Source organism: Poecilia reticulata, linkage group LG15, assembly GCF_000633615.1.
Source record: "Poecilia reticulata strain Guanapo linkage group LG15, Guppy_female_1.0+MT, whole genome shotgun sequence".
In the NCBI taxonomy this organism is placed as follows: Eukaryota; Metazoa; Chordata; class Actinopteri; order Cyprinodontiformes; family Poeciliidae; genus Poecilia; species Poecilia reticulata.
In genome coordinates this window covers 902,728-928,203 of record NC_024345.1, presented here as the reverse complement: position 1 = coordinate 928,203, position 25,476 = coordinate 902,728, and the positions used below count along the sequence as shown (strand labels likewise).

The window sequence follows — 25,476 nt, the reverse complement described above, 5'->3', positions numbered from 1 at the left end:
CAACTTTTGGCAAAATTGCATCTTTATTCTGCCAGTAATATAACTACTCTAATAAAATATTCTTTCTCTTGTAAGATTATGACTTTACTCCTGTATTTTTAAAAATTTAATTCTCTTAGTAAAACTAAAGTCCTACTTCGTTTACCTCTGCCGCCATTTTTGTTTTCACTGTCACAAACTTCTCCATCTCTCTCTGTCTCCTCAAAACATCCGTGCTTTTATCCTTGGTGTGTCTTTGTAGGCTACTTCTACTGGCTTTAGTAGGCAGCCTGTTGATCAATTTGAACACTGCTGCCACCTGGTGACAGGAGGCTTGTTTATCGGTCAAGCATGAATAAAGAGTAATTTTGTGCCTCTGACACCTAACCTGCCTCCCGTTCAGCCTGTTGCACTTTTGATTTCTGATTGCTTAGTTCACCATCTGCCTTGATGACTACGGGTGGCGTACAGTATGTTCCTTTTTCATGTGGTACATGGTTTTCATGTGTGAATTTCATTGGAGGTAAGGGTGACCAAACACCGTAATACTGTTTGAAAACTAGTATCTATTTTTATTTTGCCCGGCTGGAAAAATTGAACAAGAACAGCGTGAAATTTCCTGCAGCCAAAATGAACACTAATTGTGACCAAAATAGGTCACAGCTTGAGCCCTTTAAACTCAAGCTGCACCTAATTCAACTTCAACTCATAAATTATTTATACGCACACACGCACACACACACACACACACTTTTTTTGTACATATCTACATATCACATAAATTACTTTATTTTTTATTTGTGCGTTAGATTTTTTAATGTGAGTCCAAATTTCATACCACAAGCAAGCAAAGGTGGCATGGCAATAAAAAAAATCCTCGAATCCTTGAGTACTAAATATAAACTGAGTTTTAATGAAAATGTACAGTTTTATGAAAACCCTTGCTCATGGACATGTTTGTCTAATTTTTAGAGGGACTAAACACATCTCACTGAGAGCTGATCTGATACCGTGAACAAAATTGCTTTCATATTTCTAGTAAGTAATGGCCCACTGCTGAAGTTTGGAGCACTTTTTCCTCTCATTTATCCACTTGCCTGCATGTAAAGAGTTTGGGTCATTAAGAATTATTACATTCACAGAAGTCAATTTGGTAGCTTAATTTATTTTATCATGCTGTGATAAACAGTTGTAGGAAGCTGACAACATGCTACAAGGCAATTGTCTTCAGGCGCTTTCAAACCCCACAGATGTTCCTGTACTCCATCTTCTGTAGATTTCGTTTCCCTCCCTAAATTTCTTTCAGTTCCTTCTGTGCACCTCTCAGCTCCTCCTTGTTTCCCAACCTAAAAGGCTTGTTTGCTATAAGAGAAACACCTTACCTTCGTGAGGGCCGCAATGTTTTCCATGCAGAAGTTGATAAAGTACATGAGACAGTCAGTGAGGATTGCAATGTAGTCCCTGTGAGGAGCACAGAGCTCTTCCCACACGGTGGAGCTGACAATCCGACTTCATACTATCTCTTTACTGGTTAAGCAAATTGCCTAGCTAATGAAACGTTGCAAGCTCAAACTAAATAAGTAGATAGCAGCAGTGATGGGGGACAGAGGAGGATAGAAGAAGACAAGAAAAAAGAAGAGGAAGGGAGAAGAGGACATAGTAGAAGGAGGAGAAAGAGGAGGAAATATAGATTTTTGAAAATGTCTGTCAAGATAAATGGATGGTTAAAACATTTATTTTTAGCTGAAGGCCTACAGTTAAAATTTGTAATTTTAAAGTATAAGCGCCATGCATTTATAAGTTGGCATATTTTGCCGCATAGCTGTTACATCTTGTTGAAGTTTTGTTTACACTACAATAGATTTATTTATTTATTTATTTATTTATTTATTTATTTATTTATTTATTTATTTATTTATTTATTTATTTATTTATTTTTGAAGAGTGGTTTGATATTATTGGATCATTTCGGAGGGTATTTCCTTTACAGTTTTGGAACTTTGCTTCAATTTTTTTCGTGAAGCTTCTTTGGACTACAGTGGAAATTTGAGCAAGATGTAAGTTAGGGGTGCACCAATTTATCAGCCAGCCGATTTATGGATACCATTTTCCATAATTTTGGGAGATCGGTGATCGGTCAATCTTATCCCTCGATCTTACCTACCTTAGCAAAGGACTAAAATTTGTTCTTCAGCAAAAGTTAATGCTTTTTGCCCTTGCAAACAGTATTTCTTTTCTTGAATTCTGCCCTGTAATTGGATTTTCAGGAATGCATTGCGTCACAATGACGGTGGCATACATCCTGTAAAAATTTTTGTTTTAACCGGGAGCTTTTTCTAGAACCCAATCAAGCCATCTATGATCCTCCACCTAAAATGGAACTGGACTTAATATATTATTTTTGTCTGTTTTTGTTTTCTAATGTAAAAGTCCTAACATTGGAATAATGTTCTTAATGTTCACATTGCAAAGCGTTGTGAAAATTACCAGCAGTCTTGGAAACCATCATGGTTGCAGATGATTTGTGTTGTGTGGCTGGTGTGGATGGTTGGTGTTGGATCCCAGTTGGTTCCAGCTGGATGAACACAGCCAAGGGGCTGGCTGAGGAATGTCCTGGTGACCCTACACACAGAAGACACGAACAGAAGCCAAAAGGACCACAGGGGGTGAAGATGGAACAACGGGGTCCTAGCATATGTGTGTGTGAATCTGTGAGAGAGAAAGTGCATGATTGTGTGCATGCTAATGTTTGATCATGCATATCGGTGTGTAAAGGGCCGACGGAGCAAGGGAGAGGAGGCTCGGGAGTGAACGAGAGAGAGGGAGTGTGGGGTGGGGGGTATGGGGTCAGCCCTTGTACCCTTTGACCATTGTCTCCCTCCCTGACCAATATAAAAGCATCATAACCCTGTGAGCCCAGACATATTTAGAAACCAGATAAAAGCACTTTTTACAAACTAGATACACATCAGGCACAAAGCCCGGGGTCAAGCGCAACAAATTAACAACCCTCTTTCTGATGGTGAGTTGGGGGTCTGGGGTGACGGGGCAAAGCCAAACCGCCCCTGGAGTCCAGAGCCAAATGCCTTCATATTCCCAGAGCAGAGACATGGGCTGCTCGCCTTTATTCATTGTAATTGGTCCAGGGGCCAGAGGCTAAGATAAATACTGACTTACTTTTTGTTTGCTTTGTGTCCTACTAACACAAAACTTCTCCAAGCTAACTCCAACTAAAGTCAAGACCATCATTATGAGAGGCAAGAATTTCATTCATTCGTCAGTCTCATCACAGTGAGGTTTAGCAAATTGGGGCTCATTATTTAAGGGAGTAAAACTGTTTTCATGGATGTGAAAAGGTGGAAATTGATGATGTTTTCAGCACAACAGACTGAGAAAACTATTGATGTTCTTTGAAATAGTCCCTGCAAAAAAAGACTGCAAAAACTAACAACACCCTACTAAAATCTAGGAGTTATTACTATTATTATTATTATTATTATTATTATTAACTTTCTCATTGAGATTAAAAATCTCTTTTACACAAGAATCCTGGCCAAGACTAGCAACAGTACACAGAGATTACATAACATTCATTGCAAAACAGAAAAAAGTTAAGACTTTCATAAAAGAATTAGTTGAATGATTCCACAGTTAACACATTTACAGACAAAATGATTCCTTCACAAATTCTGATTAGATTTGATTGGAAGATTGATGGAGCTTAATCCCTTAATCCAGAAGAGTCCTGTGTGGAGATTGAGATTCATGTTTAGTTTAGGTCCAAGCTTATCATCGCAGTTCGACAAAAAACGTTATATCTCTAAAAACAAAATTACTTTTAAAGACATGAAGAACTTTTTTTCTTCTAAAAATAGATGCATACTGTCTGGTCAAAGTCACGTGCCGTTTTTGATGTTTTTCAATTAAAATGTGATGCACCAGGGCAAAACCAGGAACAAGTCACGAGAGCACAAATGAAGAAAAAGGATAAAAACCACCAATTTCTGAGAAAATATGGATTTTTGTCTTTTGCAAAAAATATACTAGGTTAAGTCATTGTCTAACATTTATTATTATCTTCCACTTATCTCAGGTTGGATCGCGGAAGTAGTAGCCTTAAAAGAGAGGGTCTTTTAAGGCTGCCCTCTGCCATGCCATTTGGCCCGGCTCCTTAGGGGGAACCCCAAGGCGATCCCCAGTCAGCAGAGAACTAGTACCTCCAGTGTGTATTTAGGCCTGGTTTAGTTCCACCAAAGTTCAGGGTTCACAGAAACTCCATAGTGCAGTGTTTCCCAACCCTGGTCCTCATGGCACACTGGCCTGTATGTTTTAGGGTTTTCTTGCTTAAGCCCTGCTGATTTCAATTGATGGCTAATTAACAGGTGTTTGCTGAACTGTTATCTTCTTAATCGGGTGTATTAAGCAGGAAACATCTTTATTTAGTGACATTTCAGGAAAAAAAAATGGTATCGGCCAAAATCAGAATTGGCAGGTCAGGCTTTTTAAAGATTGGTAATCTGTGATCGGCCAGAAAACTGCAATCGGTGCAGCCCTACTTAAGATGGAATACACACATATGCATGACATACTTTAAGTTAATTTCTTTGGGATGTAATTCCAACTGCTAACATTTTAATTTGTTCTAGGTGAGTCTTTGTCACTTGAGAATGTGGACCATCGGTGATTCTGAGCCTTCAAATAATTTTAACAGCTCTTGAAGAAGTTTCATTTAACTTATAAATTCATGTAAAAATAATGTCTGTTTTTAGTCACATCATGCTTGGCAGCAAACAACACATCACCAACTAGCTTAGAGTAGCTCACTGATATATTAATGCAGTAGCCATTTAGCCAGATCTAAAAACATTTCGCTTGACAATGTCAAGTTTTAATTATTGTTATCAAACATTATGAAGCCAACTTCTGAAACATGTAGGGCCAAGCACAAGAATCAACTCATTCACAGTTTATTCTCAGATTCACACAAAGACTCTAGTATTTAAATGTTTGGCTGTTGAACTGGACCGTTCAAGGTTGCTATCAAACTAATTTTCTATTTGCAGCTCCACAAATCTTTTTGATGAACATTACCTTACCATGACACACACAAACATACCTTCATCTTAGCCGTTTTCTATTCTTCCTCCTTTTTTGCAACAAGATAAGTTGCAAAAGCACTTATCTTCCGCTAGTGCTTTTGAGGTTTTTGATTCGCACTGCACACTGGCAGCTCAGATTACTAGTGAAGCGTGACCTACCAGGGCCACCAGGGGGCCCTCAAGAGCTATTTATTTTTTCTTTTTGCCTGTATAAAGAATGATTTCAACATGATCAAATATATATTGTAAAAAAAATGACAACTTTATAATGAAATTGTATGTTTTTGTTACTATCACACAGAAATCATTTTTAATTAAAACAATAGCCCCTTAATGGCCACAGAGTCCTAAGCAGCCACTTAGTTTGCTTATGCCTTGGCCCGGCCCTGCTTTTGTGTCCATGTGAATGGACACAAAAGCAGGATTTGGCTCCTCTGTCACACAGAAATTTGGCTCCTCCGTCACACAGAAACACATCTGCCAGCCATGTGCCAACAGAATGCACTCTACCACCCATTTGTTGCGACTGGGATGGAGTTCAATTCATTTTCTGGTTCATCCATAAAATTACACTTACGTTAAGCATCAACTACAGCATAGCAGCCTGCTGTGTTCAGTCTATCCGCTCACCTGTATAAATACACCTGCCACGCTCTTCTCCGCTGTTCGCTCTGAACCAGCAGCCCCAGGAGGAGAAAGACTGTCGTACTCCAGGCATCGTGCCAGTCAATTTAAGGATGCTTATTGGTCCCCCAGAAAAACATTAAAAACCCAAACATTGTCATAACTCAATGAAATACCCCTGCATTCCCTGGACTGAACTTGAAAATTGGACTTTATGCTGCTAACACTTAGCATTCGTCAACAACTCATAAGTGGAAGTGACAATGTTGTGCAACACAAATAATCACCGGCTTTAACACGGTGCTCTAAATAATAAAACTAATTTTAAGGTAATAATCCTGGAGGCAGATAATTTGCTTTGAGGGATTTTGGTAGTCAAAGTACAACCTTAATGGAAAATGGAACAAAAGCTGAAAACTTCTAAAAACATATTTCTAACGAAATAATTCAGACCAAAGCTCACCTTTTTCATCTTCTCAGTCATAACTATTTAATTATTGACAGCCAGTGCTGTGGGGTGGGGTTATTGCAAAGTAATGTAAATGAATAAACTTTGGTAAACTGTGGTGATGCCCCCCAGGTTGCGGAACAGGTTTTCTGGAGAATTCTTTTAAAATTCTGAGGCTTGTTTTCTCCCCAATCTTGTTTGTAGAGTGTTCAAATGGTCATTTTTTCATAAATGTCTATGTGTTTGACATCATCAGAAAGCTATTCTTTGTTTTCTTATCTGTTCAGAAGAAGTTTGATGCCCTGTGGTTTCTATGGATGAATCGTGGTCTGGGCTACAGATTTAAAGCTAACAATGTTTTTAACTCCTTGAATTCCCAATGGTGTGTGTGTGTGCGCGTGTGTGTGTGTGTGTGTGTGTGTGTGTGTGTGTGTGTGTGTGTGTGTGTGTGTGTGTGTGTGTGTATACGTGCGTGCGTGTGTATACGTGCATGCGTGTGCGTGTGTGTGTGTGTAGTCCTACCAATTAAGTGACTTGTGTGAATGAGAAGTTGTTTCCAACTGACTGTGTGCATGTTCTTCAGCATGTCTGCGATTTGTTCATGTGTGGGTGTGCGTGTGTCTGTGTGAATTAAACCAGTTTCCCACTATACACTCAGTTTGTGTTACCCCACCCCACACAGACCCTTAGATAATTCAACCAGCTGATGAGGTTACCCAAACGCTAACAGAGGCCCAGCATGTTGCTAATGATGAGAGGTGGAGTTACAGGGCGGAGGGCTCTGGCGGGGTTAGAGATGGGTGGTTCTGTTTAGTCAGACACAGAACTTTGTGTGGGGGACGGGGGATACCTGCCCCACATTAGGCGAGAGAGGCTCTGACCTTAGCAGCTATAATATCAGTACAAACTCTGACCCAAGATCAGGCCCAGTTGGCACTTCAGAAGGGTGAGGGAGTTAGTTAGAGAGCGGGGGGGTCTTTTATTGTATGGATGGTGTCCTCTAGCTTTCCTCTGCCAGTGCCGCGGCCTAGTGAGGGGTGAGTAATGTGAGTAATGGAGAGTAATAGGGTGCAGATAGTGAGTGTGAGGGTAACCCTATTGTATCCTGTGTCAGCTGGGTCAGAGGTCACCCATGGCACATACTGGTCTTGGCCCTGTCCGACCCATTTGGGTCTGAAATGAGTTTACCCAACACTAATTAATGGGGCCTGCCAATGGGCTGCTCTTGCTAACTGGCTTGACAGATGCTTCTGGGTCTTGCTTGGATGGCCTTGCCCCCCACCACCGCAGCCCTCTGCTGTCCGACCACCCCTCTGACCCCTTCTCCCAACACTCATATGCTCAGCACAATCCTCACCATTTGCATGTCATGATGATCCCACCTGCATTTGTGGTGATGCCTCAGCTTGGTGGTGTTGGTATGGCTGGACTCCAGGCCTTTTGACAGGGCTTCCTGAACAATGTACACTTACGCTACTTTTGAAATGTTTCCACCTTTTGTCTCGTTACAACCACAATCTTCTTGAGACTGTCTTGGGAAGGGAGAGTATCTTCAGTCAGAGGCTTCTTCAGATTTACCGTAATACAGATTGCGACAAGAGATCTTTCCTGCCAACATCCATTAGTATTCTCAGTATAAGTATTAGTTATAAGTATTAGTATAGGTATTCTCAGCCTTTCCCAAAAAGCAAAATTGAGCTTTTGCCACTGTTTATCTTTAAGATGTTTCTACAGCGACAACTTTGACCTTTCTTGTATAGAGCGTTTGTGTTCACGTACCAGTCCAGTGTCAAGTGAACATCCAGATACTTTAACAGATAGCAAAATATGAGTGAATCAACGTTGAAAGATAGCTAACCAGAAACATTGAATCAACGTTGAAGCCTGACATTGGAATGATATTGAAAATGGTCGGTGACTTACATGTTGAACGTTAGGGTTTCACCCTTAACTGATCAATGTTGATTCAACCATCATCTACATTTGGATCTGCATGCACAGTTTACTTTATATTGAATCAGTTAGGAATCAATGTTGATTTAACTATTGAATCAACATATTCATGCAATTTTTTTTGTTCTGATAGGTCTACATCATAACATACCATTAAAAGTTTCTTCACTGGTATTAAATACAATTTCGTTGGCATACGATGGGTATTATTATCTGCCATTATATTATGGTAATGAATTACCATAATGGTAACAGTGAATTACCATTGCTTGCTATCTGGGTCCACTCCTCTACAATCTGTCCAAGCCCTGGATGTTCACTGTTGATATGTATATGTAGCCTGGCCATTGATTTCCTATGCAATTCTGATTGATTCAAATCTTGCTTCGCAGCACAGTCTGCGAACCACAACATAGTCGGTGAAGCTGAGAGCCCTGGCACTCTGTACGAAGCAAAGCATAGAAAAAGGGACTGGGTTTTATCAGGCTAGTCTGTACGCACATCATGTGAAAGTCAGTCACCGTTTCCTTTTTCTCGGTGGTTTTAATGTGAAGGTTGTTGACCTCAGACATGGCAACAACGTTGCTGATGATCTCCTTCAGGTCCTTCCCATCAAATACATAGCCTACAATAGCTGTATTGTCCAAATGTAGTGTAAAACATTTCAGAGTCCTCTGAACTAGATAAAGTGCTACATAAGAACAGGCAATTCACCATTTACCAATCTTCATAACCTGCCTCAAGAGTTAAAGTTCCTTATTCACAGGTGAAACAGTCATTTGTTATATTACAAACAGTATTGACTGCTAGCAACTAAAGACCAGTTCCATCACTACTGTGCCTAAGTAACAATGGACTGACCCCTAATTGTATATCTTGCAAATAGTGGGTCCATACTGTACAGTCAGTGATTCACAGTTAATCTGCTTATTAATTATTGTTAATTTCTACTGTCTAGTGGTTGTCTACTGAGCAGGAATGTCTTCATGTCTCCAGGGCTTTGTCAGAATTCATTTGAGTCAGTGCCTACCTATTGTTGACTTCTCTACATCAGTGTCTGTACATTCATCCAAAGTATTTTAATGCAGGTGGCAGCATTTGTCTGTAACCACCTTTCTGAGCATAAAAGTGGGACCTCCCTCCTGTCTGTCATCCCTATAGGAGGGCACTAAGTCCTGAGATTCAGTCCCAGCCCAACAGAAGCCCCCCTACCACCAGCACCCCTGGGCTCCACCCCACCCTCTACATAGCTTCTAACACCCAAACACACCCCGTCAACCCTCCCTAACAGCTCTCCTCCCCTCTCCTTTCACTGCTCTCCGACTGCTCCACATGCAGACCATTCACCGTGCATACCTAGGCTGCTAATTCCAAACTGCCTCTCCAATCAAAGGATCACAAGTGTTGTAGTTTTTGTCTCTTTTCTTTTGCTGAGAAACAATGTGTAATGAAAAGAGGCAGCGACAAGTCTGGTTTGTGTGTGTGTGTGTGTGTGTGCGTGTGTGTGTGTGTGTGTGTGTGTGTGTGTAAGGGAGAGGGAAAGGTTCTCCCCATCTTTTTTCTCTGTTTTTGTTCATTTATCTTTTACTGTCAAATCAGTCCGTTTTTAAGAACATTTCTTTTCTCATATTGATCCAGGCTAAATCATAATCTGTTGTGTTCTAAACTGACAACAAAATATATAAATAATTTCTGTAGTAAAAGAACAGAAGCTGATGTGGCCCAAAATGACTACTTTTCTGTTATATCCACTGTTAGCTGTTAGTATTTCACCAAGCAAAGCTGGTTTTTGTAACTAGTATATAATAGGGTTATTTAGCTGATGTCATGTCAAACTATTTTATTATGTTTGTATTTGGTAGATGACCTTTTGGTTTGTGAGTCTGCTCTCTCACAGTCTGGATAAGATAAGATAAAAGACTTTATTGGTCCCTGAAGGGGTCGTGGGGTTGTTTGCCTTAGTATGGCATACAAAAATAAGTAAATAAAAATAATAATAATAAACAAATAACAATTAGCAGTAATAATCTTAAGGACACACATGTATTGCTCTGTATATTGCTAAATATATATTCATCTTAAACACATATCTTAAACTAAGCTTGTCTGTGTTTGGAGGCAAATTTGTTTTAATATTGGACCCAACAGTAACTTTTGTTGCTTTTTTTTTTGTTTTACTCTAGTTGTTTTTCTAAATGTCTCTCCTTCTCTGTGTTTTATATCCAGTTCCTTTGTAACAGGCACTGCATGCTGTGAGAACTTCTATCCTCTTCGTATCTGGGATGTGGAACGGTGAGTGAGGAACCTGTTCTAGCACTTTTTTTTTCTTTTTTTTTTTACAGGGGACTCAAATTCAGTTTGCTCTATTTTGAACAGTTGAAGTGTCAGGAAAAAAGGAGCAAATTGTTTTGTTCACAACTTCATTTAACCAAAAATCACTTAATAATATTAAAAGTCTGCTCTCATAAGAAGGTATTGGGTATGAATAAAATGATCCACTGGATTGTAGCCACTGCTGCCCTGGGGCAGCCTGATGGCTAAACGAGGCTACCATATCGCACCTTCGGCTCTTCTGGGTCCGTTCTGACCAGGAAGGTAAATGGAATGGGGAATTTATTAGTCTTACTTGTTTTCTTAGAGCTGAGGGGTGAGGGAGTTGGTGAATGAGCTCGACGAGAAAAGGGTTGAATCTCATCTCCAGAACCAGCTCCTCTATATAGTGCACCCCAAATGGGGAACAGCTGGATGTAATCACCTGGCAGGAGGAGAGATGCTTCTTTCTGAGAGATGCTTCTTTCTAAAGAGAAAGAAGCATCTTCTTTCTTTTTAGAAAGAAGATGCTTCCTCCTTCTAAACAAATCATACTGTCACAATTCTGAACTTTTAAAACACACGCCTCAGAGATGACCTGGGTCATCATTGCACAGTTTGACATTTGAGTGAATTTATAGAGACATTCACCCTCAGGAGGACTGTCTTGAAAGTCTCACACCTGTGAATAGTCTTTCTTACTGTTCCACTGGACTTTTGATAGTTTGGAAACAGCTTTGCAACCTTCACCAGATCGGTGAGCAGCAAGAAATGCTGCTGTAAGATCATTGCTGATGTCTTTCCTTATTTGCATGGTGTGAACACACACTGATGCATCGTATCAGTAAGCTGCCATAGCTCCTGCATTCTTTTGTGGTGGACACACTGATTATGACCAGCTGTCAAAAGCATTGAATTAGCAGCACCAGGCTGGTTACTATGCTGAAATATGCTTATATTCTTGGATATTACCAGTTTGAAATGGTGAACCAGTTACAATAAATATGTATAGAACAGCAGACAGACCAATGTTAGAGTATTCTGACCCCCCCAGGTTGGATCTAATGGCTTATTAATGAGTGTAACAATCTATGTCATTTATGTATGGGCGTTTTGGTTGTGAACATTACCATTGTGGCCCTTTATGGATAAACAAAGCTGCAGTTTTAAAAACACCACAGCACACATTAGTCTCCAACAAAAAGCTGTCCAGAGTGAGGGGCCTCTAAAAAATCCTGGCTTGGAAAGGTAAACCTTAAACCTCATAAATCCCTGACAAGGCTTCGGTAATTCCCAGCTTTACATGGGCCAGTGACAACAGGCCGACACAACATCACACACAGCCACATACAAAAAGCTGCTTCCTGTTCCCAAAAGGCTTGGAAACTCGAGGAGGGTATAAAACGGCAGCCACACAGGAAGAACAACGAAAGGGATGAGTAGGCACGTTCATCAGGTGGGAATGGGAAGTTGATGTGGTTACAAAGTGATCTGCATAATGAAATGGCTCATTTATGGTGTAGGAGTGCAGAACATGCAGGGGAATTTTCCAGTTAGCTGTAACGCCATCTGGAAATAATGAAATATCCTGACAGCTTTCGTTCAGGGGTCTGAGCTTTTGAAGAGTTTAGTAAATCTGATGAGATTCTGAATAAACTTCATACGGAAATCACTTACCAAAAGCTATTTAGTAAATAAACATTTATTTTAAGAATCTTAAGAACCCACTGTGACAAATATGACTAAGTATTTAAATACTCTGAACAGTAATACATTTTCTTCAATCACAACGTTGACACATAAAGACCCAAAATAGCCATCAGCCATCTCTATTGTCTCTTCATCTGGTTGTAAAGCAGCACATCCTCTAGACATAAACACAGTTGTTTATCCAGTTGGCCCAGATTCTGTGTCCTGTAAATTAACGTGTTGGGCGTTTGCTCTGCCTGACACCAGCTAGACAGATTTTAATGTCACCACTTCCTGTGTATGATAACTTTGCATTTAAAGGCCCTCTATATGGTAGTTTTTATACACAATTTTAACTTAATATTGTTTTTGTTACTGATTCTAGTTTCATTATTATTCTGTGTTCTTTAGTCTCTTTTTTTGATTGAATCAACCTTGTTTGACCTTAGTTCAATTATTTCTCAGTGATTCTAGTGTCTTATTTTTAATTTTTTGTGTGTCTAGTTATTTTTTGTTACTCTAGTTGAATTATATCTCTTACGTTTTGTTATTCTCTCTCTGTCTCTCTCTCACTGTCTTTCTCTCCTCAACCTGCCTTCTGCTCTCTCCCTTCACATCTGCAACCTGTTAGCAAATCAGCCCAGGTCATTTGTTCCAGTATTCACTCTCCCAGTACTTATATACCTGTTTTCCTCTCACTCCTTGGTGGTTCCTCCCGTTAAATCCTATTACTTCTCCATTGTTACCCTGCTAGCTATTGTTTCTGACTCCTGTGGTGTTTTTTTTTTTTTTGCTCTACTTTTGGAGCAAAAAAAAAAAAAAAACGTGTTCTCCGTGGTTTTTGTTCTAAGTTTTTGTTTTTAATTTTTTTGTCATAAGTGTACAAAATCTACTTGACACCTCTGCGTGCTGCATTTGGGTCCACCATCTATCCACACATCATCACAAATCCAGCATTCCAGAGGCAGAACATCTGGCCATACAGTCAAACATGGTGGTGGAGTACAGTGATGGTCTGGAGCTGTTTAAAGACCACTTGCTGTTATTAAAAGCAATACATTCTGCTCCAGCAGAAAATTTTAAAATAGAATCTCTGACCTTCAGTTTGTAAGCTGTAGCCTGTATTTTTTTTTATTACTTATTTGCTTAATTTGTGAAGCTGAGTGGCAAGCATTAAATTCTCTGCCTTACCTTACCCAGCGTTCACTGTTTGCATCAGCTTCACCCCAGTGCCTTTGCACAACCACAGTGTAAATTGATTTAAGACTCTTTTCTGTGAAAACATCATAAACAGGTCACTGTTGCAGGCGCAAACCAGCTGCTGCCACAGAACCTTCTAGAGAAGATGCACCATTCTGCTACTTGTGAAAATCAGCGATGCAAGAGATTTACAACAGTGAATAGCCTAACAGCAGGCTGAGAGCCTTTGAGACCCTTAAATTGAACAAAGGTGCAGCCACAAAAGCCCATGGTCCCAATGACTTCTTGGCACTTTAATTTTAATTTAACATTCTCTCATCTTACCATCTCAGAGGGACAAAGAAATTGTATGATCACTCGTATGGAAGGGGATGCCACACATGCGGCGTCATCCGAGCAACACCCCGACTTTTCACACAATTTCCCTCATGGTCAAACACAGAGGAGGGAATCGGCATCAAAGGTAGAAGGCTCTGATCATTACTCCCCTCCGCCAACATCTCCCTTTGTGACTTCAGAAAAGGAGTCATTCTTTTTACAGTCAAATGGTCAGGCTGGGATTCCTCGCATTCCTGACTTTGAAAGGACAGGGTTAAACGTCTACAGCGGTACGGACACCCCGTTGTACAAATTGATGCTACATTGTCTCGGCAATATGTGCATTTGCTGGACATTTTCAAGGTGATCGTTCATTCTCGATGGGCTGCGTTTCCTCCTCCCGCTCCTGCTTCAGTCGTTGTGCAGCTGGTCCAGGGATGTGGGATAAAAGGGAGTGATGTGCAGCAGGTTGCGTGACTCCTCTCTGTTTGTTTTAGTGAATATACCTCAGCAGGAATCCTTTTCTTCACCTGTCTGACAGCTTTTGACAAAACGGTTTGTTTCCCAGTGCATCCAGGCTGTTGTTTTAGAGCTTATCCTTTACAAGAGCCTCCAGCCACTTCTGTCACAAAAACACACACAGTTTTTCTTTAGCTGTCTCCACACTAAAGCATAATTCCCTTAGCTTTTACATTGTTTCTAACCTTGTCAATTCATTAATGATTCCTTTCACAACTTTTGAAACCTGTGTGTGTGTGTGTGCGTGCGTGCGTGCGTGCGTGCGTGCGTGCGTGCGTGCGTGCGTGCGTGTGTGTGTGTGTGTGTGTGGCCCCTAAAGCCGGCGTGACTCCTGCAGAGCTGCCAGACAAGCTTAAACCAGGACTTTGAATGTCACATAGCCAATAGCCCCTTCATAACAGTCACTAAGTCTGGGCCTTGTGAAGCTAACCGGGTACCACAAAACAGCCAACTCACACTCTGGCTCAAATTACTTTCCTCTCAGAGAAAAGAGAATTAAGGATTGTTCAATAATAAAAGTAAAAATACCTCTACACAGAAGTATGGCAGAAGTGCAGGAGTTGCACAGGAAGTATAGGTTCTTCATACATAAACCTTTTATGAAGTTGGTCAAAGTAAAAGCTGTTTCTTATTTTGAAAACCCTGAATGTTTTAGTAAATTACCACCTGGCGCTAATGTGATAGATTGTCTTTTGCAGAAGTTGATAGTCTCCCTCAACTGTGAACAGGCATTCTTTATTTTAGTGGGAACAGTTCCTTGCAAAATGGGAAAAAAAGCAATATCAGATATAATCATTGGAACAGTACCTGACACGTGTGATATTTAAAGCTTGCTGCATACGATGTCGTATTCTCCTGAGACAAACTATTTACCTAACAACAGCCTGAATCATAAATGGACATGGCACACATGTCCATTTATGATTCAGGCAAACGGACTCTCTTTGGTAAAAGCAAGTCATGCGTACAGTGTGCTCTGTTTTCTAACAGATAGCATTTTGTTGACAGTCTGTACATGTAAAAAGTTCTTACCTACAATGTGAGAATCTATGCTGTTTTGTACTTTTCACAACACTTTGCTGTCATTATTACATGTTACTCATGTTCTAGTTTTGTTCTCAGCTTGGTTTATAAATTTTTTCAGAGACGTGCTGCACTTTTTGGCTTTTACATTGAATTGCTATTCCATACAAATCCAAAATGCACTTCATCACAATCTCCCCACTGACCCTTGCTTGGTTCTGAGGCCCTGGCAATGAGAGCTCTCACCCAGTAAGGCATCCCACTGGGAAAGCCCTGGTCCAATAACATGGCCCCTGGGGTAAGGCTGGGGGATTACCAGCCCAAGCTTGTGGATTGAGCTCCAGGGCGAGGGAGGGGGCACGGGTTGAGGCATCGCGCTGGTCTGTCACTAAGGTCACTGGCCTCCTTTAAAAGGTTGCTACGAGGCAGGTATCACAAATGTGAGAGTAGCACACAGTCACGGTCACGGAGGGTAATAAATGGCAACAAAGAGACAGTTATTCTGCAATCACATACCCTACTGGGTGCAAGTTATTCTCCAATAATCAAGTGCTGAGTAGCAAGAGGTGCAAACTCAGAGTGTGATCACAAGAGCATGGTGCTGCTGGGATGTGAATTCGTTGACCACACCCTCGGCTCACAGCACATCAACCCAGACACACAAACTCCGTTTGCTATTTGCACAGAATTCCTTTTGCACACCTAGAGCTATTTTGTCTTTTTAGGCTTATGTATTTGCTCTGTATAGTTTTTTTGTCCATCATCTCCAACAACAGAAATTGTCATTGTTTTCATAAATAATGACATAAATGTTTCAGACCACCTTAATAAGTCGATCTGGATCAAAACTGCCTTACACGATTCTCCAGTCTCAGTTCTCTGACTGAGGACCACAGAGACATGGAAGACTCCACAGTGACAGGTTACGCTCCATGGACCTCTGCTATTAAATGCTAAAGAAATATTCTTATTTTTAAGTAAACATATGGAATTGTATTTCAGGGGCATTTTACATTTTGTCTTTCATGATATTCATTTGGGTTTCTGGAGCCAATGGTTTAATGAGGCCTATAGTTTACTCTGCCACTTATCAATGGCATGCAGGTATAAATTAGACATTTCCAGGAGAAATGAAGCATTGATTCAAATGAGGTGTAAGGACACAAACACATTTCTTACTCATATAGTTACGTGTCAACCGATGTTGTTTGCCACTATCAGGGTTAGTTTAACTGTTCTCATTTCTTTTCACATTTCAGACTTGATTTAAGATGTTGTGTAGCAGATGGATGTCTAAATGAGAAATGCTACTGTTGGATGTCTCCCTTACAGATTAGCGTGTGTATGCAGGCTGGGCTCGGAGTTTCGTCGTGGTGCGGGGGTGCTGGATATAGTCTTTGAGTCTCCGTTCCAGCTCTTCACCTGCGGCTATGATACCTTTGTTCGACAGTGGGACCTGCGGCTCAGTCCACAGTAAGCATCGTCCTCATTCTGATTCTTTGTTTTTATTTTTGAACTTTGAAGTGTTCAGAAATTCTGTCTAATTTCTGCAGAAATTACACAGAAAGCAATGTTTCTTTCTGTTTAACTTCCACACACACAGGCCTCAGTCAGGAGTAATGTATCTGCTTCTAATGGAAGATTTCTCAGCAACCTTCTCCTTGATATAATAGTGTTGATTTAGTATGGCAAGTGTTTCAAGATTTCAGGCTAGAATTTTTGAGGGGAGCAGTCAAGTAAGACAAATCAGATCTGATTGGCAGATTGCTCTGGGGACTGACAGTAAGGTTGGCAGAGGGGGGTCCCCTTTTTTAGGCATAAATAATTAATATGGGCAAACCTTAGCAGCCTCAGAAAAAAATCTATCAGGGTCACTCAAGAGGCTTTGGTTGTCTGGAGCTCGCCTTTAAAGAAATACAAGAACAGCCGAGGGGACGAATTAATAATACTCTAATATAAAATGTACGCTATCTATTGTGAAACTTATGTTTTATTTATTTAAAAACTGCAGGTAAATATTTCGATCCATGATTACGCAATTATGACCAAAGTGGTTCATACCTCAAGCCGATTGCGGTGCAAAGTGATTTTTAAATTTTACTATTTAAATTTAGCTAGTAGCGTCTTGGCTAGCATGACTGGAAATATTATTAATATTTTGGACTTTATAACAAGAGTCCTGCTTTGAGTCTGATAGCGATACGGAGGAGGATGCTGAAGGTTGAGCAGATGGTGAAGAGACTTCCCAACTTCAAAGATTTGGAGCTAAAATAACCAAAAATAAATCAACAAAATACCAAAGAGGCAAAGAAAACTTTTACGCTGTAAATAGAAATGTTATTTTTAAACTTTATAAAACTATAGCAAACTTCTTTTGAGCTATGCCTGCCTAATTTTTTGTCGAAAAACAAACACATTGATTGTGAAATCTGAATATGCCAGGGGTACAAATAATTTTTTAGATCTTGATTTGACATGTTTACAGACATTTGTACATAGTATAATCGTGTGCTAGTGAAAGCAGCAAATAATGTTCTATTTCAATAAGCTAAACAGGACATAGTCTCCTATTATGGGTCTAAATAAAGAGAGGTGGAAGAGTATCCCTCTGTGGAAAGGGATTCTACAGCAAAATGCAACTTAGGGTTCCCACATAATCGGAGGTACTGTGCATGTTCTCTGCTGTGCAGAACCGTTCCATATTGCATAAACGAGAGAACCAGTTTCATACATTTCTCGTGAAATATTGCTGCATGTCCCACAACCACAACTTCAGCTGTGGTCCTCTCCTTTACCCACGCTCTTCAAAATTTGACTCCATATTGTCCACAAGACGGTGTCGACTCTCAGCCTCATTAGATCAGTTTCGCATACAAAACAGTTTGATGTGAACAGGGTTTCCCGCCAAGCAAAGCAGTTTACTGGGCAACGCACCGAGTACACGTACATAGTCATAAAAATGTACTTTTGCACACCTGGATAGTGAGTCCACCTTCATTACATGCAAATTTCCTCAGAGTGAAGTACGCCGGAGTCAACGCTCCCTCATGCTGCTCGCTGGTCGGTTCCCGTAAATAGTGTCCGTTTAGTCAAACCACATCGAATTTTTCCGGTTTGAACTACTTCAGTCAATGTGGTTCTTGATGGTCCGGTAATCACTTTTAAGGATTTTAGTCTGTTAAGACTTTACTTTGGTCCTCGCTGGTACCTGTAGGCAGCCATTAAAAGCTCTCTTGTAGCCGTCTCTATTACAACAAATTTGAAGAAGCCTCTGCTTGGATGAATGTTTTCAGACAGTCTCATGAAGAGGATGGTCAGGGTTGTCCATAGTTTTCTCGACCTTAGGAAGAATCCTTCTTTGCATATTCATTTCCAGAGGTTCCACAGTCATCCCCAGAACAGAACCATTCTTCTTTACTGGCTTATTGAGCTTTCTCAGGCTCTGACGCTGCTGCCCCAACAGATGACGATAGAAGTGATGATGCTCTCAATAACAGACTTATAGAAAATCTGCAGTATCTTACTACAAGCCTTGAAGCATCTTAGTTTGCTTAAGAAGTCCAGTCTGCTCTGTCCCTTCGCCACTGCTGATTCTTCAGTCCAGTCTGTTGTCCAGATGATGAACACTGAGGCATTTATATTTCTCAACCACCTTCACTTCTTCTCCGATGATGGAAATAGGGTTTGATCTAAATCTGTTTTCCCTGAAATCCACATTGTCTCCTTTACAAAAACAGAACATTTGCGTAAATATTTCTACGCAAAGATTTGCGTAGAAATTGTGCACATGTACACAAAAACACAGCCACGTTTTGGTTTTGCATTCTTTTTGTCCTTTACCCTGAGGAGCAAGTTGGTGACCTCCCTCTTAGAGGTTAACTAAAATTAGAGAGTGCATTGTGCATAAGATCCATGTGCTGCCCCACTGTCTGCTCCTGATGTCTCCCCATCACTTATTGATGAGGCTGCTCTAATGGAGGATTGATGTCTGCTGGAAGAAAATACTCGTCCTTAAAATACGTCCCCTCTCTAAACCTCAACCACTGCTCTGCTCTGCTCTGCTGAGCGCACACACCTTTTGGCTTTCATCACTTGTGAGGACTTTGCATTGACTTCTTTCATTAGCCATCTCTTATTCTCCAAATATATTTGACATGGATTATGGTATTATTCACTCACATATTTGCCATCTTATCTACTGAATTTTCTCTTGTAAACAAAACATACAGTACCTGTGCTTTATTACATGGGACCTCACCAGTCTAAGTGCTTGTTTAGTTTAGTTTATTTAAGTATCTCCATTAGTCCTCGTTGTCGAAACTATTCTTGCTGGTTTCCACACCACAAACATTACAATAAAAATCATAGTTTTACAAATGTCACAGAAAAGCTGAACGGTGGCCCAGAATACCTTAAAACACACAAAAAGATACACATCGACCGCTTCAACAATTTCAAAGATAAATTAAAAACAAAACGTAACAATCTTCACTGCCCTCATCAATTCACCCAATCCGGCCAATTTAATATTATTTATTGTATGCATATATATATATTTATTTTTTATTTTTATTTTTTTAAGATTTTTTTAAGATTTTTTAAGATTTTATTTTTTAATTTCAGAAGGCAGCATCTATCAAATTGCTCTGCTACTCCCAGATGACAGTGGGTTTGTTGAAGCAGGTACATGGTGGTGTCTGAAGAGGGTCCTGATATGTGCTTGTCTGTTTACTCAAGTGGACCAATAGGAGTTCCTGCACATCCTAGTCATTAAGGAGTGATGTGTGAGCTCACTTTGGTTCCGGAACAAGGCAGGATCTTGTCCTCGGCTCTGGAACCTTCTGGGTCAGGCTAAGAGTGTCAGAGAGCTGCTCTGCATTCTCATGTTATCCAGACCCTCTATAGCACAGTGACTAGACAAAAGGCACTGAACGGTCATTTTTGATGTTGTTACCTAAAGCACAATACTGATGCAAAGAGGGAACATCATGACAGAATAGAAAGGAGACACGTTTAGATTTGGATTTTTATTAATGATCCCAAAGGCAAAGTCTTTGACTTTTACATCTCTCTTTTGTTAAAAATGAGAAATGATTAGCCATTATTTCAACATGTCTATGTGGTTGTGTGTGGATACATGTATACACTACATATAAAGGACCACTTTCATAATATTTTACAACAAAGTGAGGTCATTCATGGAAAGTGAGGACCCTTTCTCAGTCCTCACCTTTTTGCAGTTCTACTGTGCTCTGTTAGTTAGATTTCGAGACTTGGTGTGAATTAAGTTTTAGTTAAGGTCAAGGTTAGAATAGGGTTATGGAAAATGTTTGAGTTAGTCATTAATGCAGTTACTAAAATGTTTATACTCAATACAAAGAATTCAGTTTGTATAGAAGTACAAGCATGTGTGTGAGTGTGTGAAAGTGCAGCACGTAATAAAACATCTACCTTTTTTTCCAACAGGAAGTGTGTGATGGAGTGGGAGGAGCCTCATGACAGTGCTCTCTACTGCATCCAGACAGATGGAAATCACATGATAGCCAGCGGCTCGTCATACTACGGCGTGGTCCGTATTTGGGACAAACGTCAAACCAAATGCTTGCAGGTGTGATCCTCATCCACCTGTCAGACAATCTGTTACATGAATGAATGGAAATACTTCGTCCTTGAAAGGCATCCTTAGACTTTAACAAAACTTTTTTTTTAATTGCAGTTCTTCCAGCTGAGCTCTGACTCTGTGAGCAGCCCAATATACTGCCTGAGATTCAGCAGCTCTCACCTGTATGCAGCTGTGGCCACTGCCCTGCACTCCTTGGACTTCAGACAGCAACCTGCTCACATCAGATGACACACACATGCACACGCACACAAACAAAGACTGTTAACACTTATAAAACCAATAAAGAGGTATATTTCTTTTTTATTTTTCAATTATTTGAAGTTAAAAATGACATTTTATTTTTCAGAACATCATAAAACCAATTTAAATATTAGCCAAGGCAAAACAGCTAAACAAAAATGCTGTTTCTTTTAATGAAGGTGTTTATTCTTAAGGAAAAGGGGGGGAAAAATCCACACCTACATGGCCGTGTGTGAAAAAGTGATTTTTTTCTCCCCTGGCTACAACATATCTTAACTGTGATTTATCACACCTGAGTTTATTGTCTCTTGCCCCACCTATTCTCGATCAAGACATCACTTAAATAGGACTTGCCAGGTAAAGTTAAGCACACCAAAAGATCCTCAAAAACCAGACAGGAAAAGCTAGGAAAACCTGTTGGAACCTGCTTGTAAAGAGCAAATCCACAACCTTGAGGCTATGAGTCAAAACCTAAACGCATAAAATCATGTGGACAATCTCCCTTCTTCGAAAAATAACAAAGCACGCTCTTTTCTTTCCAACACTTTAGAGAGGCAGTATCAATCCAGAAGAAGCCTTTGAAGGGATTAGAGCAAGTGATCCTCTTGACAAACCTATGGTATCACCATGGAAACATGCTGTTTGGCCCTTCCAGATTGATCACACACAGTATGTTAAGTTAACAATATTATTTGCCCAATAATGGAATAAAAAATAACGCAAACCAAACCCTCCGTCCGATTTAGCTCTCTCAAAAATAGCCTTTTTTTTATCAGGTTTTTTATTCCATATAAATGAGGAGATATGTCAGTCTAACTGGACAAAATAGGATTTTAGAAGAAAATACCAAATCATTTGAAATAATTAAACCTGGGTATTATAGTCTTTTTTTTTATAGCGTTTATCTGGCCTGTTATGGACAATGCTACTTCAATCTCAGATAAACTATATTGCCAAACGTTTTTGCTCATCCATCCAAATGATCAGAGTCAAGTGTTCTAGTCACCTCTATGGCCACAGGTGTATAAAATAAAGCACCTCGGCCTGCAGACTGTTTCTACAAACATTTGTGAAAGACTGGCTCGCTCTCTGGAGCTCAGTGAATACCAGCGTGTTACGGTGATAGGATCCCACCTGTGCAACAAATCCAGTCATGAAATTTCCTCGCTCCTAAATATTCCACAGTCAACTGTCAGCTGTATTATAAGAAAATGGAAGTGTTTGGGAATGACAGCAACTCAGCTACAAAGTGTTAGGCCATGTAAACTGATGGAGCGAGGTCAGCGGATACTGAAGCGCATAGTGTGACGAGGCCGCCGACTTTCTGCAGAGTCGGTCACTACTGCCCTCCAAACTTCATGTGGCCTTCAGATGAGCTCAAGAACAGGAACATCATATTGAACCCTATGGATTCAGAATGGGATGTCACTTAAGATCATGTGTGAGTCAAGGCAGGCGAGCGAATACTCTTGGCAATATAGTGCAGATTTGCAATTACATCGAAATATATTGATCAAACCTGCTATGTCTATTCCTGGATAAGTACATTTGTCCTATTCAATTTTAAAGGGCAACTGTTTGTAATTGATTTGTCTTGCTAGATTATTCAGTGGAAATAATAAGGATTTTGGTAGATTAAGTTTGTATCCTGTTACATTACTCTTTATTCCTTCAACAAATAAAGAAGAGGGGGCATGCCAATAACTGGATCAGATAATGGCAAAAGAAGATAATCTGGTACAAAAATGTGTGATTTATTTCACCCCTGGACATGGAAAGAGTAAAAGAGTAAAAATAGAACATTTAACATGCAAATATATATAAATAAATCCCTTACTGTTATGGTCCTCTTTAAACCCAGGACTGGCCTAACTGAGGACTGATTTTAGATTTTTATGGAAGACTTACCGATATTGGTACTTATGGAGCCATCTGGTGGGCAAATGTTGACACTGTGAGGCAGATTAAAAGTGTGGGGTACAGCTGTGAAGGATTGGTTTCATTTTGCTGCCTAAATGTATGTTATTAAGAAGAAATATTCATAACCTTTGATGTTTTTTACATTCTGTCACATTACAAAACACGAACTTCAGTGTATTTCACAATAGAGCTGCACGGTAAAGTAGAAGGTTTTTAAGATTAAAAATTAGTAAATTGTGACGAGAGTTTATATCCAACACCCTCAACCAGTACTTTGTAGAAACTTCTTTTTGCTGCACGTCCAGCTGCCAATCGTTTGGTTTATGTTTGCCATTTTTGAACATCTACTGACTCACATTTTCACCCTTTCTTCTTTCCTAAACAGTCAAAGGCCTGTCAGATTTTCTAAAAAATCTATTTTTGATAACACTTTATCTTACTGGGTGTGCATAAGACTGACATGACATAACATCTGTTATGAAGATGAAGGAGTCTTTATGGCTGTTTATGACTGTTGTCGTGAAGAGGTAAATAAAGACACTTTAAATTCAAAGTTGCATTAAAAGAGCATTACAAGCATCAACTTAGAATTATTCTGTAAATTGCGACACTTTTAATGGAAAGTTGCTTTAAAAGTCCATTAAAATTGTCAACTTTGCATTAAAAATTTAATTACCGAATGACACTGCATGACAACAGTCACAAACATTTATGAAAACTCTTCCATCTTCATAACAGATGTTATGTCATGTTTATGACAGTGTCATGTCAGTCTTATGCACACCCCTTCCAAAGTGTTTTTCAGGTGATTTGCAGGGTTAGTTTTCCACTACATTTGTCATTTTAGCTTAAGATGCAAATTTTGGACTCATCTAAACTAAGCACTCTCTTCCACATGTTTTCCTTCTTCCCTTACGTGGTTTGTGGTTATTCAGCAGACATCTTTGATTTCTTTCAACAGCAGCTTATTTCTTGCTCTTCTTTTATGAGGTTCAAATTTGTGAAATGCCAACTAAAAGTTATCCTGTGATTCAGCCTCACCTGTGCCACACAGACAGACAGACATACACACATTTCCCACCTTTCTTTACTAAACCCCCTCCGTGCTCCTACCCCTCTACATGTCAGTCATTCTTTGGTCCCTGGTGCATAGAAGACCTCAGACTTGTCAGACCTCCAGCAGTCCCTCAAAGAAATACCCCTCCTGCTGTAGCACCCCCCATCCCTCTTAACCCCACCAAACAAAAATAAAGTCACAGTGAAGACAGGGCAGCCAGGACTTTACAGATAGGGCTCCTGCTTGGCAGATCAGTCAGTGGATACCTGATTGTCACTTGTGAGGTTGGGGCCTTAATCCTATTGTTTCTCTGACAGGATTACTCTTTGTGGTCCCTCTCTCCCTGTGGCTGCACGCAGGAGAAAGGGCAGATTAAGGGGATTAGCATGTATCCTCCTGATTTGCCCTGATAGGATGTGAGGAACCATTGACTTTCTTGGAGGACCATGAATGCAGAGAGGCAAAAGGTGCCTAAATAGGAGGTCATGAAAGACAGTGAAAAATGTCACAGTGTGATTTGTTTGCTTTTGTTCCCCAAAACTTGTCTGTAAGGTTCAAAGGGGCCAGCCAAGCTCTGTGGAGAATAACCATCCAAAGGCGATGGACAGGCAGGTGAAAGGCGCCTATTCATCAGAATCACTGCAACTTTCTTAGGGGCAACTAAAACTACTAAACAGACTATCATTGTGCAGGCATTTAGTTTTATGCATTTTCTTAATATGTCAGATATCACAGATTGGTGGGAACAGCCAAAAGATGTGCTCAAAGTAGCCATGCAAGAAAAGACTCAAGTAAAAGGACAAAGGTATTTGGTAAAACGCCTATTCGAGTAATGAGTTCACTGTAAACACATTTGATTCAATATTTTCAGACAGACCAAAATCTAAAATTGTGTGCACATCCTGGTATTTTGGGGACTGAAAAAGAAGCAGTAATTAACAGCACATTTACAAAACAACAAATTCAATCAAGAGAAACACTTAAAAAAAATTTGTTATAAAACCTACAAAATTAATTTATAATCTTTACTGTTAGCAATATATAGATAAATATATGTTACAGCATTGTAAAATACATCTAGTAATGATATCTACTACACTAATGTTTACTATATTTTCAAATGACTTCCAAGCGGCACAATAGGCTCAGCTGATTGAAAATAACAATAGAATAACAAAGAACAAACAAGACAAAACTGTAGCAGGTCAGTCATTTATGGTAAAATATGTTTGTTCTTTATTTGATGAAGTTACTTGCAGTGGGCAAAGTATCCAGAAATTTTACTCAAGAAAGAGCAGCGATACTTCATAACTCAAGTACTATGGAGAGCCGTTTTAGCCAAAATTAAATAAATAAATAAATGGGTGAAATAAATAAAAAATGAGTAAAATAAATCAAAAAATGAAGAAAATGAGTGAAATAAATAAATAATTTGTTAAATAAATAATTTAGCTTTTTCATTAACCCATTTTTT

At 39.8% G+C, this 25,476-nt stretch overlaps 2 protein-coding genes across 3 annotated transcripts in view; both read left to right on the top strand.

Moving 5' to 3' along the window:
* Window positions 1–10,294: 10,294 nt before the first annotated feature.
* On the top strand, window positions 10,295–21,072 carry fbxw4 (F-box and WD repeat domain containing 4; the record flags this gene model as incomplete). Its single annotated transcript, XM_017309181.1, has 4 exons — window positions 10,295–10,395; window positions 16,495–16,635; window positions 20,629–20,770; window positions 20,879–21,072. Coding segments are annotated over 4 exons (519 nt in total), but the record flags the coding sequence as incomplete, so codon positions are not given.
* A 2,597-nt stretch (window positions 21,073–23,669) lies between these two features.
* The window catches only part of wbp1la (WW domain binding protein 1-like a), a 13,424-nt gene continuing 11,617 nt past the window's right edge, over window positions 23,670–25,476 (top strand). The window contains exons 1-2 of one of the 2 annotated variants that reach the window (XM_017309178.1): window positions 23,670–24,469; window positions 24,555–24,614. In XM_017309178.1, coding sequence (XP_017164667.1) covers window positions 24,449–24,469; window positions 24,555–24,614 — 81 coding nt within the window. In that variant the 5' untranslated portion in view covers window positions 23,670–24,448. The remainder of the gene's footprint in view (window positions 24,470–24,554; window positions 24,615–25,476) is intronic. The other variant, XM_017309180.1, reaches the window with a different exon arrangement.